The 14,503-nt window shown below is 53.7% G+C and overlaps 4 protein-coding genes across 4 annotated transcripts; 2 read left to right on the top strand and 2 right to left on the bottom strand.

Annotated features, from left to right (window-relative positions):
- Positions 1-1,152: 1,152 nt before the first annotated feature.
- HD553DRAFT_340310 (uncharacterized protein) lies at positions 1,153-3,403 on the bottom strand (the record flags this gene model as incomplete). Its single annotated transcript, XM_046182530.1, has 6 exons — positions 1,153-2,220; positions 2,293-2,580; positions 2,653-2,729; positions 2,809-2,905; positions 3,007-3,197; positions 3,280-3,403. The coding sequence occupies 6 exons, from the start codon at positions 3,401-3,403 to the stop codon at positions 1,153-1,155; spliced, it is 1,845 nt and encodes a 614-aa protein (XP_046038604.1).
- Positions 3,404-4,769: 1,366 nt separating this feature from the next.
- Positions 4,770-6,515, bottom strand: HD553DRAFT_340309 (uncharacterized protein; the record flags this gene model as incomplete). Its single annotated transcript, XM_046182529.1, has 5 exons — positions 4,770-5,342; positions 5,423-5,550; positions 5,623-6,047; positions 6,118-6,288; positions 6,355-6,515. The coding sequence occupies 5 exons, from the start codon at positions 6,513-6,515 to the stop codon at positions 4,770-4,772; spliced, it is 1,458 nt and encodes a 485-aa protein (XP_046038603.1).
- A 3,384-nt stretch (positions 6,516-9,899) lies between these two features.
- Positions 9,900-11,864, top strand: HD553DRAFT_307608 (TB2/DP1, HVA22 family-domain-containing protein). The gene is made up of 3 exons (XM_046179444.1): positions 9,900-10,691; positions 10,775-10,857; positions 10,932-11,864. Exons 1-3 carry the CDS (start codon positions 10,191-10,193, stop codon positions 11,581-11,583), a joined length of 1,236 nt encoding a protein of 411 aa, XP_046038602.1. The 5' UTR covers positions 9,900-10,190; the 3' UTR covers positions 11,584-11,864.
- A 765-nt stretch (positions 11,865-12,629) lies between these two features.
- Positions 12,630-14,137, top strand: HD553DRAFT_322675 (uncharacterized protein; the record flags this gene model as incomplete). The annotated part of the gene is made up of 3 exons (XM_046181305.1): positions 12,630-12,833; positions 13,256-13,541; positions 13,734-14,137. 3 exons carry the CDS (start codon positions 12,630-12,632, stop codon positions 14,135-14,137), a joined length of 894 nt encoding a protein of 297 aa, XP_046038601.1.
- Between the last annotated feature and the right edge of the window lie 366 nt (positions 14,138-14,503).

The following is a 14,503-nucleotide window of genomic DNA, read 5'->3' as shown; positions in this document are numbered from 1 at the left end:
GCTCGACCAGGAAAAAAGCCATCTACGACCTGCGCGCGAACGGGCGCGGAGGCGTATCATCACATGCACATGGCCATCCCATCCCCTGAGCCCACGTCAGCGATGATGACCGAGCCAGGGGGTCAGCGGGGAGAATTTCTCTTCTTGCCGGGAGGCTTGCGCAGCGACTGGCCCGACTGGCTAGCCGTCCATGTTCTATGAGATCTATGATCGTATTGCTGGTGGCAACAGAGCAACAGAGCTGTCTCCCTAACTCCCTGCTTCCTGCTTGCCAAAACACCCAAACACAAACAAATCGCACCTACGCATCCTCTCAGCCCTCCACATCGGCCAACTTGGCGCTCGGCCGGTTTCCGTCGGACCCGCTCACGGCCAGATTTCAGGCTGGGCATAGAGGCTCGGCACGCACGCTACCTCCATTTCTGGGGTTCAGGGAGGTATCGCAGGAATCGGTGTCTGTGGCGCCTAGAAATATCTCGCCTGTCTGGTATGGTTTGCTGCGTTTCAGAATGTTTTCCGTGAACAAGCAGGCATATTATTGTCTCAGGGAGTGTTTGTAACGAAAGAACCATCCTGCAACATTGCCCATTACGTCCTCATTCTGATTTTCTGACGATCTGGGAACGTCATGATGATCTGGTAACGTCAAAACGATGGAATGATTCATGAAAGACAGATTTTAACGCCATATACGTAACGTGACAAACCCGCTCCATCATCCCCCGATGTTGCCATCTAACTTTTCCGTCATGATGTACACGTCTCTGTTTTACTGCTGATGCTTCTGATGGTATTACTATTCTCTGCTTGCTCTTGTCTTCGTATCGTCGTGATCGTAACAAGAAAAGAAAGCCAAACAACCGCTTCTCTGTGATGATGCGTTGTGTCGAGTTTGTTGAATTGATGATTGTGCGCATCTCGTATCGACCCCGACTTCGTTTGTCCGTGTGAGTTCAGGTCGTGCAAGACGCGCGTATGCCGCATGCTTCGTGCCAAGTATTGTGTGTACGATGTGAGGTATGAAACTTGTGATGTATCGTGTCTTGCTCTCTGCTTCGTTGATCGTCGTCGTCTTCGTAACTCGTTTCTAGCGCATCCTGATCGATATCGCTGTGGGTCGGGTCGACCCTGACCTCTCACCTCGAAGAGGCCTCAGATGTAAAGCTCTTTGATCCCCTTGATGGCTCCTTCGCCCTCCTCCTTCTTGGCCGCACCACCTCGGGTCCGCCTTCCCTCGCCTTGGCCATCCTGAGCAGGCTCGTCCGCCCCGAGACCCCAGGCTTCCGCTTCGATCCGCTCTCGACGCCCAATCTCGGCCCGTCGCTTCCTCGCTTCGCGTTTGGCTTTGCCTCGCAAGACCTGGTCCTCGGCGTTGGAGCCCTCGCTGTTCGGGGTAACGGCAGGATCGCGGACCTTGGCCATATTCTTTCCCAAAACACTGAACGTCTTCCGAGCGGGCGAACCTGGTAGGGTTCCACCGTTCCGAGATCGCGTGATGCGGCGGGACGACTGGTCATTGGCAGAGACTGAGGTGAGTTGGCGTTTCCGACCATGAGTAGGTCGGGCTGGCGAAGGAACCGAAGGAAGCGCAGTCGACGTCGAGGCGGCCACGTCGCCGAGCGGATACGTCGAGCCGGTCGACCCGGATCCATCAGATCCACCACCGAGACTGATCGTGCTTCCCGTTCTCGATCCCTGACTCGCCGCGAAACTATCCAAGCTCGACGTTTCGTACCCATCGTCGTCGTCTTGTACGGGACGGCTATCAGCACTCCCCGACACCCGTCTTGTCCGCGCCGCCCTGCCTTCCAAACGCGGTCGGCCCATCGCCTTGATCTTTCTCCCGTCCGTCGACCCTGTGGGCGTGCACGTAGCGTGAGAACCGGTAGGTGAAGGTGCGGATTCGTCATTGTCTCGCCAAGCCAAGTGTGAGCCGGGTGCAGCATCCACCCTCCAGCCAGTCGCCCCGTCCTCCTTGTCCAACTTAGTCTCGACCGCATCAACCTCGACGTCCTCTTCTTCGGCCCCGACCTCGGCGACCAAATCATCAACGACCGTCTCCCACGCATCACCTCTCTGTAATCTTCGTCGAATATCGTCCTCCGAGACCCCGTGATCTGGGGGGAGCGAACGCAACACGGACTTGACCGATTCTTCTACCGCTGGATCGGTTATCGAAGACTCGGCGTGAGGCGTTGGTTCTTCAGCTGGTAATGTGGTCTACAATTGGATGGACTAGGAAATGAGCTCTGCGAACACACGCCTCGAGCTCAAATCCGGATTTCAACGTACCTCCTTTATCCTAGGTGGACCTTTATGAGGACCCGCGAGATTCCTCACGCTCGAATAGTGTTCAAAGATGTGATAACTGACATACACCATCCCCGTGCCACCTCCATCTTCCTCTTGTCCCTCAACGGGAACGGCCGAGGACGACGAAGACGACGCTTCGGCCGAAGACGTACCGCCGCCACCAAGATCCGCAGCCGAGGTCCCGTGCGGTAACGCTCGGAGGGTGTTCTTTGACGAGTCTTCGAGCGGAGTCGGGGATTCGTCTCGGGGTAGGATGATGTAGACGTACTACCAAGGCGGTCGTCCATGATCAGACTTGCCGTCATAGGTCTGAAGTCGACAAGTCGAGCTTCGACTCACCTCGGGCATGATGACCTTGACCGCTCGGCCTTTACATCGAGCGAACGCCGTCAATTCCATATGGCCACCGTATGTTCCTGATCACGTTGCAACGAACAACGTTAGATCCCCCCCTCGAAGTTTCCGACGATATATTACCCTAACAAGGGGACTGACCTCGCTGACGCATGACCGAGAGGTAATGATCAAACGGCCGTTCGGTGTCGACGAACCCTTCAAAATTCTTCGGATGCGCTTCCATATAGTCGCAGATCTACCTCGTCAACATCACACGCCATATCAGCCTCGAGATCGATGATGACACCCGAAGTACGCCCCGGTATATCGAACAAGACGGAACGGGACGACACTCACCTCCTGCCTCAACGCCAGATGTCGATTATCGTTCCCCCAGACCTGATCGCTCAACGCCCTAAACATGCAATTCCCATCCCCGACCGTCTTGCTCGCATACAACCCCATTCTCTTCAAAGTGGTATTGAGCATCCGTTCGGTAGTCTCCGGGTCAGAGGGGTCTAGGAGTCTGTGGGCTTGACGGCGGGTTTCTAGTTTCATAAGAGGAGGGATATGGGGTCGGTCAGGGTGAAACAGCGGTCGAAGACGTTCTGATGTGGTGTGATGGCTTACGTCTCGCACCCCCACCTCCAGTAACCTTCCCCTTCTTCCCCCCACCTCCCGCACTAGCGGCATGATCATCCCCCCCACCCCTGACCTTCCGGCTCTTGGCACCGGAAAGCTTCTTGCTGACCATCCCAGCTTGTCGATACGATCCTTCTTCTCCTTTCTCCTCTTTCTCTTGTTCCGTTACTGAGTTTCTCTCTCTCGTCTCGCCTAGGACGACGGAGATATAGATCTCGGCGGGCTCGCAACTTCCGCTCGAGTTTGAGGCCAAGAAGAAGCTTTCGACCTCTCGACGTTTTGGCCAGTTTTGTTCGAGTTTCAAGGAGAAAGGATAAAGGAAGATGCGGAGGAGGTAGAGGTGATGTGAAAGGAGCTCATCCGTGGTGTGTCGTCGAATGTGGTGCGGATTGATGCGATGCGATAAATCTATCTGTCGGGGTGCGTTGATGCTGAGAGGTCTCACGGTATACTGATTGCAGAGTCGGGGATGTTGTCAAGAGATGCAAGATGTCGTCTTTGTTGCTTGTTCGTTCGTTTGTTGTTGTTGCTTCTCAAGGTGTCGATCGTCCTCAAAGGATCAAAGGATGATCCAGATCCAAAGGTACCTCCCCCTTCACAAGATGCTAGACGTGTCGGAAGCTAAAATCCAACTTTGTGTCGCTGTTGCCCGTCCTCGCTCTCGCCCGGATCTCGTTTCTCGCTGGGAACTCGGTTGTCGAAGTGCTGACTAATACCTCGCCCCTCGTCCTTGGAATGCGATGGTAGCGATCCGAGCTGATACGAAGTATTCTAGTCCACCTGGTGGCTCGTAGTCGGAGGGACTGAGCTGTGGGTTTGGTTGTGATTGTTGATGTTGAAGTCGGACGAGATCGACGACGACGATGAGGTGTTTTTCTCGGCGCGCGGGGGAGAGGGGATTGTCACGATCGACGACGACGACGACGACAAGAGTGAGAAGTGGGGTGTCGGAATGCAGATTATAGTGTTCAGAGGCCAGAGGTCAGAGAGACAGTATGTATGATCTGTAACCAGATGTTGGCCCGAGGTCGAGAGGTAATGCGAGGGAGAGATCGATGAGCTGGTCTGGCTCTGAGACGTTCGGGATCGTGCGAGGGGCGCCAATCCGGGGACGACCACTTTCGATACGGGGACGACCATTTGACCAAATTTGAATTGAATTTCGACATCGTTGCAAATTAACGATGCTGCCGTAAGTTTGCTGCCGTAATGACCACGCGCAACGATCCACGTCATCATCGCCGACCGCAACCTCGAGCTTCATCGATCCATCTCATCATCGAGTAGCAAAGACGAGACCCAGACATATGCATAATATCGCGAGAGGTTTAATCCTCTCGCATCGATGAACGGGGGCGGCCAGCACCCCCCTTGATTACAATCCAGAAAAAAATATATCGCGCATGTATCTCGCGCATCGAACCGTATAGAAATGAAAAAAAAATAAAAAGGTCAAAGACCCCCCGCAAAGATGCGGCCTACTCGTCGTCGGGAACGTCAGGAGCTCTCTCGAGATCGGCAAAGAACTCGGGGTGGTGAACGAGCGCATGTTTGCATTCGCAAACATCCCCCTCGTCCGACCGGACCTGTTGGTCCTCCCCCGCCCTCCCGTGGCACATCTCGTACTTCTCCATCTGAACGATCCGAGCGCCGATCTGGACCGCATCGTCCTTGCTCATTTGTCGATCGTAAATCAACTTTTCGAGCAAGGCCGCATGCTTGAGCCAGACGTTGGCTTCCGCACCGATGTAGGCGGGACCTTGGGGCCGGGCGAAGGTCTTGCATCCTCCCGACGCTTCTTTGCAGAGGCCGCATTGCCCCCACAACGATCCGCTCGACGTTCCCGCGACCACACCTCGACAGAGATAGATCCCGCCGTACTTGACGCAATTGACGAGGGGAGGGTATTCCTTACCCTCCTTCTGCCAAGCCGCGGGCATCTTTGCGACGTCCATCAACTGCTCGGGGCCGGTGTAGGCCGGAGGGAGGTCCGTTCCGAAGAGATCGAAGCACCTCGAACATGCGAGACGCCAACCACCCTTCTTGGTCGACTAAACATAAGCATAAACTTTGAATCAGTATCGTTGACTCGCATCGTTCTTGAAGACAAACACAACGCAAAGATGCTCACCAAGAACCCCTGGATGGCGTTCGTGTCGAAGAGACCGCTCTCGTCCGGAACGATCCACTCGTTCCAATCCTCGGGAGTTTGAAGAGGGAGATCCCTCCTCTTCGACTCCTTGATGATCTCTTGGAGCACTATACCAGACGTAAACGTGATAGACAACAATCAGCATGATAGTTAAGAAGCATCTTTCCGACCGAACTCACTCTTGACATTGTTCCTCCTGGCAGGAGCGGCGTTCTTGGCCCCCTTGACGGTCTCCGTCATGATGCAGGCCATGTATGCGCCCGTCGAGAGACGAAACACCGCATCTTTGCTCTCCGAGAGAGCGGGAGCCGCTTCACTGGTCAAGAGAACCTGCTTCTTGCGGGGGGAAGAGGGCGACGCGGGTGTCGTTTTCGACTTCTTCGACCCCCCCAGCTTCCTCTTCTTTGCGGTGTGACGAGGCGTTCCGGGAGATGTGTCGGAAACATCCGACTTGTCGCCCTCTTCGGCCTGCTTCTTCCTCTCGTCTTCGTAAGCATGCTGCCAGTGGGAGAGGGTCAAAAATGCGGCCGGCCAGATGTGGATCGTGGGATCGGGAAGGTGGGAGGGCTTTTCGAGAAGGAACGCTGCTTCCCAGATGTTGGTTCTGAACGATGCGAGACAAAGTTCCGAGTCAAAAAAACGTCCTGATTGATACGAAAACAGTCTCCACTCACAAAGCCGGGCTCAACGTTCCGGTCTGGGCCCCAAGCTGCGTCCCCGAACCAGTCGAGGAGCCTGCCTGACCTTGCAAAGCCGCGCCAGCTTGTCCGAGAGACATATTTGCGGTCTTGGGCTCGGGCTTGGTCGTCGGAAAGATGGGGTTGCCTCGAAAATCGACAAGTTTGCTGCTCAAAGTTCGGTCGAGAAGGATGAGCGAGATACATGAGACGTAACGTTGCAAAAGGACTTACACCTCCTTCCCCTTCGAGTTGAAAATCGTCCCGTCCTCTCCCGCAATGTACCGCTCCTCGTCTTCGTTCTCGGAGTCGAAATAGACCGACCTGTCCGTAATGTTGTGTTGGACAAACGGGTTATGAGGATCCCGATCGTACAGGGGATGTTTGGGAGGCATTGATGCGAGTGAAGAGTGAAGAGTAAAGGTTAGTAAATATTGGAGAGGGGGAAACTTGCCTTTGGTCGAGAGATATAGGGAAAATGCAACGACGCGTAGCTTGAGCGCGTTTGTTGTTGTTGTTCTCTGTGTAGCAATGATGTCATGGAAAGAACAAATTGATCGATAGGCATTTGTGCGGGGGAACTGATAGAAACAAAGAAGAAGATAGTGAAACATCCTTTGAGACGCGTCGTTGCGTCTCATCGATTCTCCTCATCAAATGGAAAGTCTTCGAACATGAGCCCCTCCTCTGTTTCCCGCGAGGGGAGATCCACCCCATCATTGAAGACGGATGTTCCTGTCGGATCGTTGAAGAACGACAGAGGATCAAAGTTGGCTGTGATCGTTGCGACTGATGCTTGAGTCGCTGGAACAAGGATGTTTGATGATGATCCACTGATGTCGAGGGTGGAAGGAATCGTTTCATTGGATGATTGAGGCTCAACAGTGCGTGTGATCGGTGCAAGAGAAGGTTGGGAGGCGTTCCAAATCTCTGCTATCCTCGCATCGTTGGCTCGCTGACAGTCCCGATTCCTTTTCGTGTGGCCAAGTGTACCACATACGGTGCATGTTGGCGGTTTGCGAGGTGCTTTTCCCTCTACTCGTTCAAATCTACACTGCAACCTTTCGGTGGAAGTAACAGGCTGAGAGATGGCGGGGGCAGGACCGACTCCATACATCCTTTCGGTGATGGAAGGTTGTTGCGAGCGTGGTAACGATCCGGGAGATCCGTCCGTGGGCAATGTTGCTGTCGCTGAAACACGACCGACATGGGCGCGAGGAATCGGATTCAAAACGGTTCCGAGGCGAGTCTCGCGCGCGTTTCCCTCCGGAGGCGGAAGCAAGTAAGGATTCGCCAGCACAGGCGCGGTGACGACCTCCACCTCATCGATGATGTCGAAAACCTCTCTAGGATCGATGCGTGGAACGTAGGTCCCTATCTCCTTTGCCTCGTCGACCAGTTGCGTCTCAAGGATGATGTGCCAATAAGGATGGAAGTCTGCCAAGACGAAGGGACGCCTGCGAACCCCTTGCAAGAATGCCATGCATGTATGCTTGCACGGCAAACCTAAAGTCGCATGGAACGATCCACTGCAAGGTTGCATTTCGATGTCGTTGTCCTTGGCACTTTTCGCAGGGTAGTAGCCGGCTTCCAACACCTTCAAGATTGCGCGTCGAGAAACCTTTCCCCGAACCTAGCAGACTTGTCGAGTATCTTAGCGTGCGAAGTTTGCTTTGCAAAGTTCAGACTCACCAAAGCGAAAATCTCTGGCATGTACAGCAGCTTCGCGCGACTTTCAGTCGCATGTTCGAGGAAGATCTTTGCTTGCGTAGCACTCATGTGTCTAAGGATGTTCTTGGTCGTCTGAAAGAGGTTGCCTCGTGTGCCATTCAGCGATCGCTTGATTGCAGCGTGAGAACTCTCAGCTATCGATGTGGCGATGTTGTTCAGGTGAAACATGCGGTCGGTAAGATGCCTGGCAAAGAACCGTTTGTCTTCCAATAGGCTGACCATATAGGTGCACGGAGAGGAAGTTTCCGCCCCACCATACGCATGGATGAATGCTCTGAGCATCGATACGTATTCAGCTTCCGTTGGGGCTTGAACGATTGATGTCCACGAGGCCAACATTGCGTTGAATGTTTCTTCAGGTAGACCGCGTTTACACTTCGCAACGATGTTCTTGTTGATATGCCAGATGCATAACAACTGGTTCCAATCAGGAAAGATGCGAGTAATAGCGTTACGCAGGCCTTTCTCATTGTCGGTAAGGATGGTTTGAGTCGGAACGTTGCCCCTCATCAGTTTCTTAAATGACTCCATCGCCCAAATGTAATCTTCTTCTCTCTCGCGATGCATGAACGCAAAGGCTACTGTGAACGATGTGTTGCATCCAGTAGTCGCAACGATGTTGAGGAGAGGTAAGCGGTACATGTTCGTCTTATAAGTACAGTCGATGTATAAGACGTAACCATAATGTTGCATCAATGCCATGGCCATTGGCTCCGTCATGATGAGGTCGGTTAATTCCCCTAGATCCCCGACCTTGTGAATGACGTCGAACCCCGCCTCCTTGAGCTGCAGCAACAATTCGTCCGTAAAAGTACGACCCTGATTTCCGTAAGAGAAGTATCGCGTCTTTGCATTGTAAATCTCCCTCATCGAGACGTAGGTGGATCGATTCTCGCGAGCTGCTGACTGGCAAAGTAGCTCGAGTATCTTTGAGGCGGATATGCCCGCATTGAAAGCGTCGATCATCTTCTCCGACTCAACAGTAGTAGGTTTTCGATGCTGGTGATGTATGCGTGGGGAATCATCCGGCTCATGATTGTGAATGAGGTGTCGAGCCTCATAGTTCCATCGCCCTTGTTCGTCTATAGAGGCATATAATTTGAACAAGCATCCTGTTCTTTTACTTCTCGGATGTTTGCTTCTTATTCGGCCGTAGGTTTCGATGTACTTGTGCGAGTTGTGATGTTGACCAGCAAGTGTGCAGCCGATATACGCCGCTCGCATCTTTCCATCTCGTTTTGTCGTGTTAAGGATGCGTATTGCATAACCCTGAATTCGACCATGCTTATTTAATTCTTCAATCAGTTTCTCGAGGGTAGGTTGAGGAACGATGGGGAGGGGAGTTGCCACAAAGCCTTCAGGCGCATCGATGAGTTCAGGTTCATCCTCTTCTGATTGATCAAGCTCATCGACGCGTGAAGGTGGTAGATTCTCAACGATCAGGGGGGGCGGCGAGGCTGGATGTTGGTCCAGGGGAGGTGCGACGATATGATGAAGATTGGCTAATACGAAAGCTTCCATGATGTGCAAGGTTGTCAGGTAAAGAAGCTATGGAACGATCAGATAGAAGGAACAAGAGATCTTTCGGTCGTTCACAAGGAACGCGATACCCCTATCGGATCGTTCCGAACGGGGAGTTGTGATCGGGACTTTGAGCATCACGTGAGAGTCGCAAGGATGACTGTCACGTGAGCAGTGGAAGTTTGATTGCCAACGTTGCGAATCAAATATCAAATATTACGAGATGGTCGTCCCCGTATCGAGAGTGGTCGTCCCCGGATTGGTTCCCCGTGCGAGCTGCTCGAACTCGATGCTCCTCTCTCTCGCCCGAGCCCGAGGTGAAAGAGAAATTTGCATCCGAAAGGGCTGAAACGTTCCCCTGAATGGATGACGTTATCAGCCAGCCTGACTGCCGCCAAACAGAAGCGCGTTATCCTCGAGCGCGTAGCTACGTCATCATGACATCACCGAAACATGTACGAAGAGACGGGATCCTTTGTTTTTCGCTTGCTCGCCGCTCGGCGAACCTTGTTGCGTTGTCGCAACTCCTCGGTGGATGACGAGGGCGAGCGTGGGCGCATGGGAGGCAGAGGCAGGGAGGACGAGGAGCGGGAATCCCATGACGACGATTCGGTTGTCACCACACCATCACGACGAAGATGTGAGGATGATGACGAGATGAAGCTGCGGGCACACGACCACGGAAAGGGCTCTCCAGGACCCTATAAGAACTCCTGCTCTCTCGTACTAACCAGCTTCGACCCCCTTTCACCACCTGACCACTCTACTCCAAAACACGAACACATCAATTCTACCACCACACTTCTAATCCCCCCACTATGTCAGACTTCCACCAGACCACCGTCGTCGGTAACGCTAGCAACCTCGAGCCCGCCCTCTCGCAATCCCGAGCCGCCGGCGAGCCCATCTCTGACGCTCCCCGTGCCGTCGCCGTCGACGACGCTCGAGCCAACACCCAGGCCTTGGGTCAGGACGCCAGGCTTTACGGTCAGGCCGTCGGTCAGGAGGCCAAGGACGCCGCCAACTCGACCGCTCAGCAGGCTCAGCAGAAGGGTCAACAGCTCTCCAACTCTGCTCAAGAGACCGCCAAGAACGTCCAGGCTTCCGCTCAGGACACCGCTGCTCGGGCTCAGGAGACCGCCAAGCGGGCACAGGAGCAGGCTGGACAAAAGCTGAACCAGGCTGGGAACAAATTGAACCAGGCCGCTGGACAGGCCAACGAGAGGCTGCACGCTGTTGGCGAGCAGGTCGCTCATCACCCCTTGGTGCAGGACGCTACCAGGCAGACTCAGCAGCAGTTGAACGTTCTCGACCAGCAGGTGAGTCGGCGAAGACGGCGTGTGTTTTCTATCAAAAGAATGGGTGGCTGATCTATACGATTGCTGTTGTTCTTGTTCTGCAGCTCGCTAGGTTCGGCTTCCTCAACGAGTTCGAGGCCAGGACCAACATCCCCAAGACGTATGGTGTCCTCGGATTTTCCGCTACGTGAGTCCCAACATCATCGGTCATGGTATCGCACGTCCGGACCCTGAAGCTGACATACTATTCTCGCCACACAGCATCGCCCTCTTGATCCTCCTCAACCTCTTCGGCCTCGCTCAACCCATCACCAACCTGATCGGATGGGCCCTCCCCGCCTACCTCACCTGCCACGCGCTCGAGTCCCCTCAGAAGGGTGACGACGCCCAATGGCTCTGCTACTGGATCGTCTTCGGCTTCCTCAACTACATCGAGTCTGCCGCTCTCCGAGTCGTCCTCTACTACGTCCCCCACTACTTTACCATCAAGTTGGCCTTTACCGTCTGGTTGATGTTGCCCCAGACCCGAGGTGCCGAGAGGGTCTACTACTCGGCCTTGAGGCCCTTGTTCCAGCAGGGAAAGGCCAAGGCTAGGGAGATCAACGCCAACTCGCCCGCCACCTCGCAGTTCGGTGCCGGCGTCTCCTCGTCCAACCGATTCGGAACCACCTCGTCCGGTTTGAACAACGACAACTCGGTCGGTTACTCTACCGGTATCAACACCCGATCCACCGGTGCTCACGACAACAACCCCTTCACCGCCACTTCTGCCGCTGGGGGTGTCGGAGCCGGCTTCGAGGGTATGCAGACCACCGAGGCTGGTAGCATCGGACGAGTCGGTGGAATCGTCGTCCCCCCTGCCGCCGGATTGCCTCTCCCCGAGAACCCTATGGGTGCCGGAGCCAGGTACTAGAGCGTCGCAGAGAATCCCGATCGCACGGTGACTTTCTCTCCGCCTAGATGTCTTGTTTTACGAATCGCTACAAAATCTCAAAGGAACGATACGATACACGAACGACCTCTCCTCCTATACTCTTCTTTCTGCCCGAATATATAAAAGTCTCTTCCGGAGGTGTTTTCGGCAACGCTTTCGTCGCAAGGGTATTACTGCTGTACGCTACAACCAAAACGTCGATTTTAATAATGTATCCGATTAGGAATATTCGATCTGATGTGATGCAACTTTTGGTCTGATATTCCAGTCGGCCAGTGATCTAGTGATGCGTTGGATCCTAGTAGGGGTGTGACTCGGGTGATGCAAGACCTCGAGAAGATTATCTCTGTGTTCTTCCGGCGAAGGAAATGCAACATAGGAGGCGGCTTCCCCCGTGACGCGCCGTTTCACCATCACAGAATACGGTAAGCGCTGTATGGGAGTTGCAGGCCTTGGACCTTGTGGAAGGACTGGAAGCTAGGGGAGAATGAAAGTGGACTCAGAGGAGAGGCGATGGTAGCGGACGACAAACGGCCTGAGACCAGCATGACAGTAGGCCATCAGCATCTCGAAGTGGTGACGGCGCTCAGCTTGCAGGTGCTGACCGTTACCGGAGGTAGGGGAGGAGGGGGGGGGGCTTCGGCACTACCATCCTAAACCAACAGTGTCGCAAGGGATCCATCCAGGTCGCACATCCAAAGCTATCCGATCGAAATCGCGCGGAGTTTCGATGATCTAACTGTGTCTCGAGTCCGCTTGCGAAAGTTCCACTTCAATGCCTCATCGCGACCTGCTGAAAGGAGGAGATGTCGTCAGAGTCTACCATACAGACTTTCCTTTGGTAATGGCCCCTTAGCATTACGTTTTTCCAGCCTAGTACGACATCGACTGTGCCCGTCGATAATATATCTCTACTAGCATATAAACAAACACGCCGCAATACTACTGTAACCATGAAATCGCCTGCGAAGAGGAAGAACATCATAATCAGATCGCTTTCGAGAGGATCCAACATTAGAATCAAGATGGCCTCGGACTACACGCCTCCAGCGCTTTCCTCGGCCGTTGCTAGGGACGAAGGGAATGAGGCGCTCGTGGAGACGTCGAACAGACCATCCGCATCCACCCTCGCTTCGAGCTCCACGGCGGCGCTCTCGTCTACAGGAAGCTCTTCATCTCTGAGTCAAAACAGCACAACTTCTTTGAGCTTGCCGCAGAGCTTGTTGGGTGTCTGTCAGCTTTCTCGTGAATTCGTGCTCGTATCGAGAAGAGACTGGCTTCCGCTAAGAGGTAATCCACAGTGATAAATGACGGGAAGCAATGGCGTCGGCTCCTGCTTCAGCGAAAGTGGTAAAACGCCGCCATTCTCCCCATCAACCTGCAGGTGAACAATGTGCTCTTTGTGAGGTGCAAGGCTCTGCGGAACCTCACTTACGACGGCTGTCTTGGGCTGCCCCAAGCTTTGATCGACGTTGTTACCGGCGTCATGTCTCTGCTACAAGAATACGGATGAGGTTGGGTTCAAACAGAGCCAGCCTAACAGATCACTGAGAATGCATTCCACTTTAGCGGCGTTGACGATATTTGGTGTTGCACTCAAGAGTGGCTGTAGACACAGATGGCCAAAAAACTACTGAGCTGTTGATCACAGAGACCATCGATATTCCACCACAAGACACCTCCCGGGAAAAGCTTGCCGGCTCCCTGCAAAGAAGGGCACATCAGGCTCCGATATCGCGAAGCGGTTATCGAAGTCTCCAGTCCGGGAACTCGGTACAAGATCAGCTTTGACGACGGCCCGACCTTGGCGATCCAGACCACGAAACGTCTTCCCGGAGAAGCTCGCTCTTTCCGCATAGGAAAGGTGCAAGTTCCGCGACGGACTAGACGCGCTGCCGAAGGTACTCTTACGAAAACACTCTCCCAGCCTTCCGATGGTACAACCATTACACTCGATGACACAGGAATGTGGGATGGCTTCACAAATGAACCCTGAACTGCCCTTCTGAGATCTGTATCTCTTGAGTTTACTTGTTCAACCGACCGGAGCGCAATCAAAAGCAGACGTGAATGATGTAGACAGCTCTTTTGTGTTCGGTCGGATCGTAGCGTGTTGAGCTCGTCCATAGTGAAAGATCATGTCCCTCTCAAGCTCCCCCGTCGTGCCTTCGATCGCGCTTCTTTTGGGGAATATCTTTCATCAGTTCTGCGGCTGCTGATATTTGCATTTTCCCCAGAGTTGGAGAGGCGCTACAATGCGTGCAAGTTTCATACGCCGGCAAAGCAATTGAAGCGCTACCTCAAGAACACGACTGAGGACGTGTTCTGGGGCAAACCAGGCGGTCGCAGCAGCTGCGCATGTCCTTGTTCAGATTCCCGATCCGATAAGTTGAACATGTTCGAACACTTGGCGTTCTTAACACAGACACGAGATTCCCAGACGATATCGCGAAGGATTCAAGTTGTTGAGCTCCAATCTCATATTCGTAACGCTCCAGAAATCCAAAAACGCCGGACAATTGTGATCCTGTAACCTGGCCATATGACGTGCGCCACCAGAAGGATCAGGATATGTTTGAAAGCTAGCGCTATATCACGGGGTTTGACCGTGATCTCTTTCCCCGAGACTATTAGACTTTGTCATGGTATGATTATCCAGCACTTGTCGGAACTGGCCTCCGATTGCCGTTCTGTTGAGAGTGCGCCCTCAAACGCCGCTTGTATGATTTTCTTTCGACCACTCCGACGTCCTCTGAAACAGAATAATTGTCGTTCGCGGCGGATCATGCGTGAATGGTCGTGATACAATCAAGGTCAAGGGGAACACTGTGGTATCCTCACGGGTTTTATCCAAACCTATTTTGACGTTCAAGTTCTCGAGATTCCGCCCCAGTCAGAG

This window comes from Filobasidium floriforme, assembly GCF_021052385.1.
Source record: "Filobasidium floriforme strain CBS 6241 chromosome Unknown HD553scaffold_5, whole genome shotgun sequence".
Lineage (NCBI taxonomy): Eukaryota > Fungi > Basidiomycota > Tremellomycetes > Filobasidiales > Filobasidiaceae > Filobasidium > Filobasidium floriforme.
Note: the sequence above shows the minus strand (reverse complement) of the source record. Positions and strands in the feature narration are given on the sequence as shown.

Bases quoted from the DNA above. Each gene is read 5' to 3' on its own strand.
- HD553DRAFT_307608 (XM_046179444.1), top strand. From the start codon at position 10,191: ATGTCAGACTTCCACCAGACCACCGTCGTCGGTAACGCTAGCAACCTC. The intron at 10,692-10,774 runs GTGAGTCGGCGA...CTTGTTCTGCAG, and splicing joins TGAACGTTCTCGACCAGCAG to CTCGCTAGGTTCGGCTTCCT. The intron at 10,858-10,931 runs GTGAGTCCCAAC...CTCGCCACACAG, and splicing joins GTCCTCGGATTTTCCGCTAC to CATCGCCCTCTTGATCCTCC.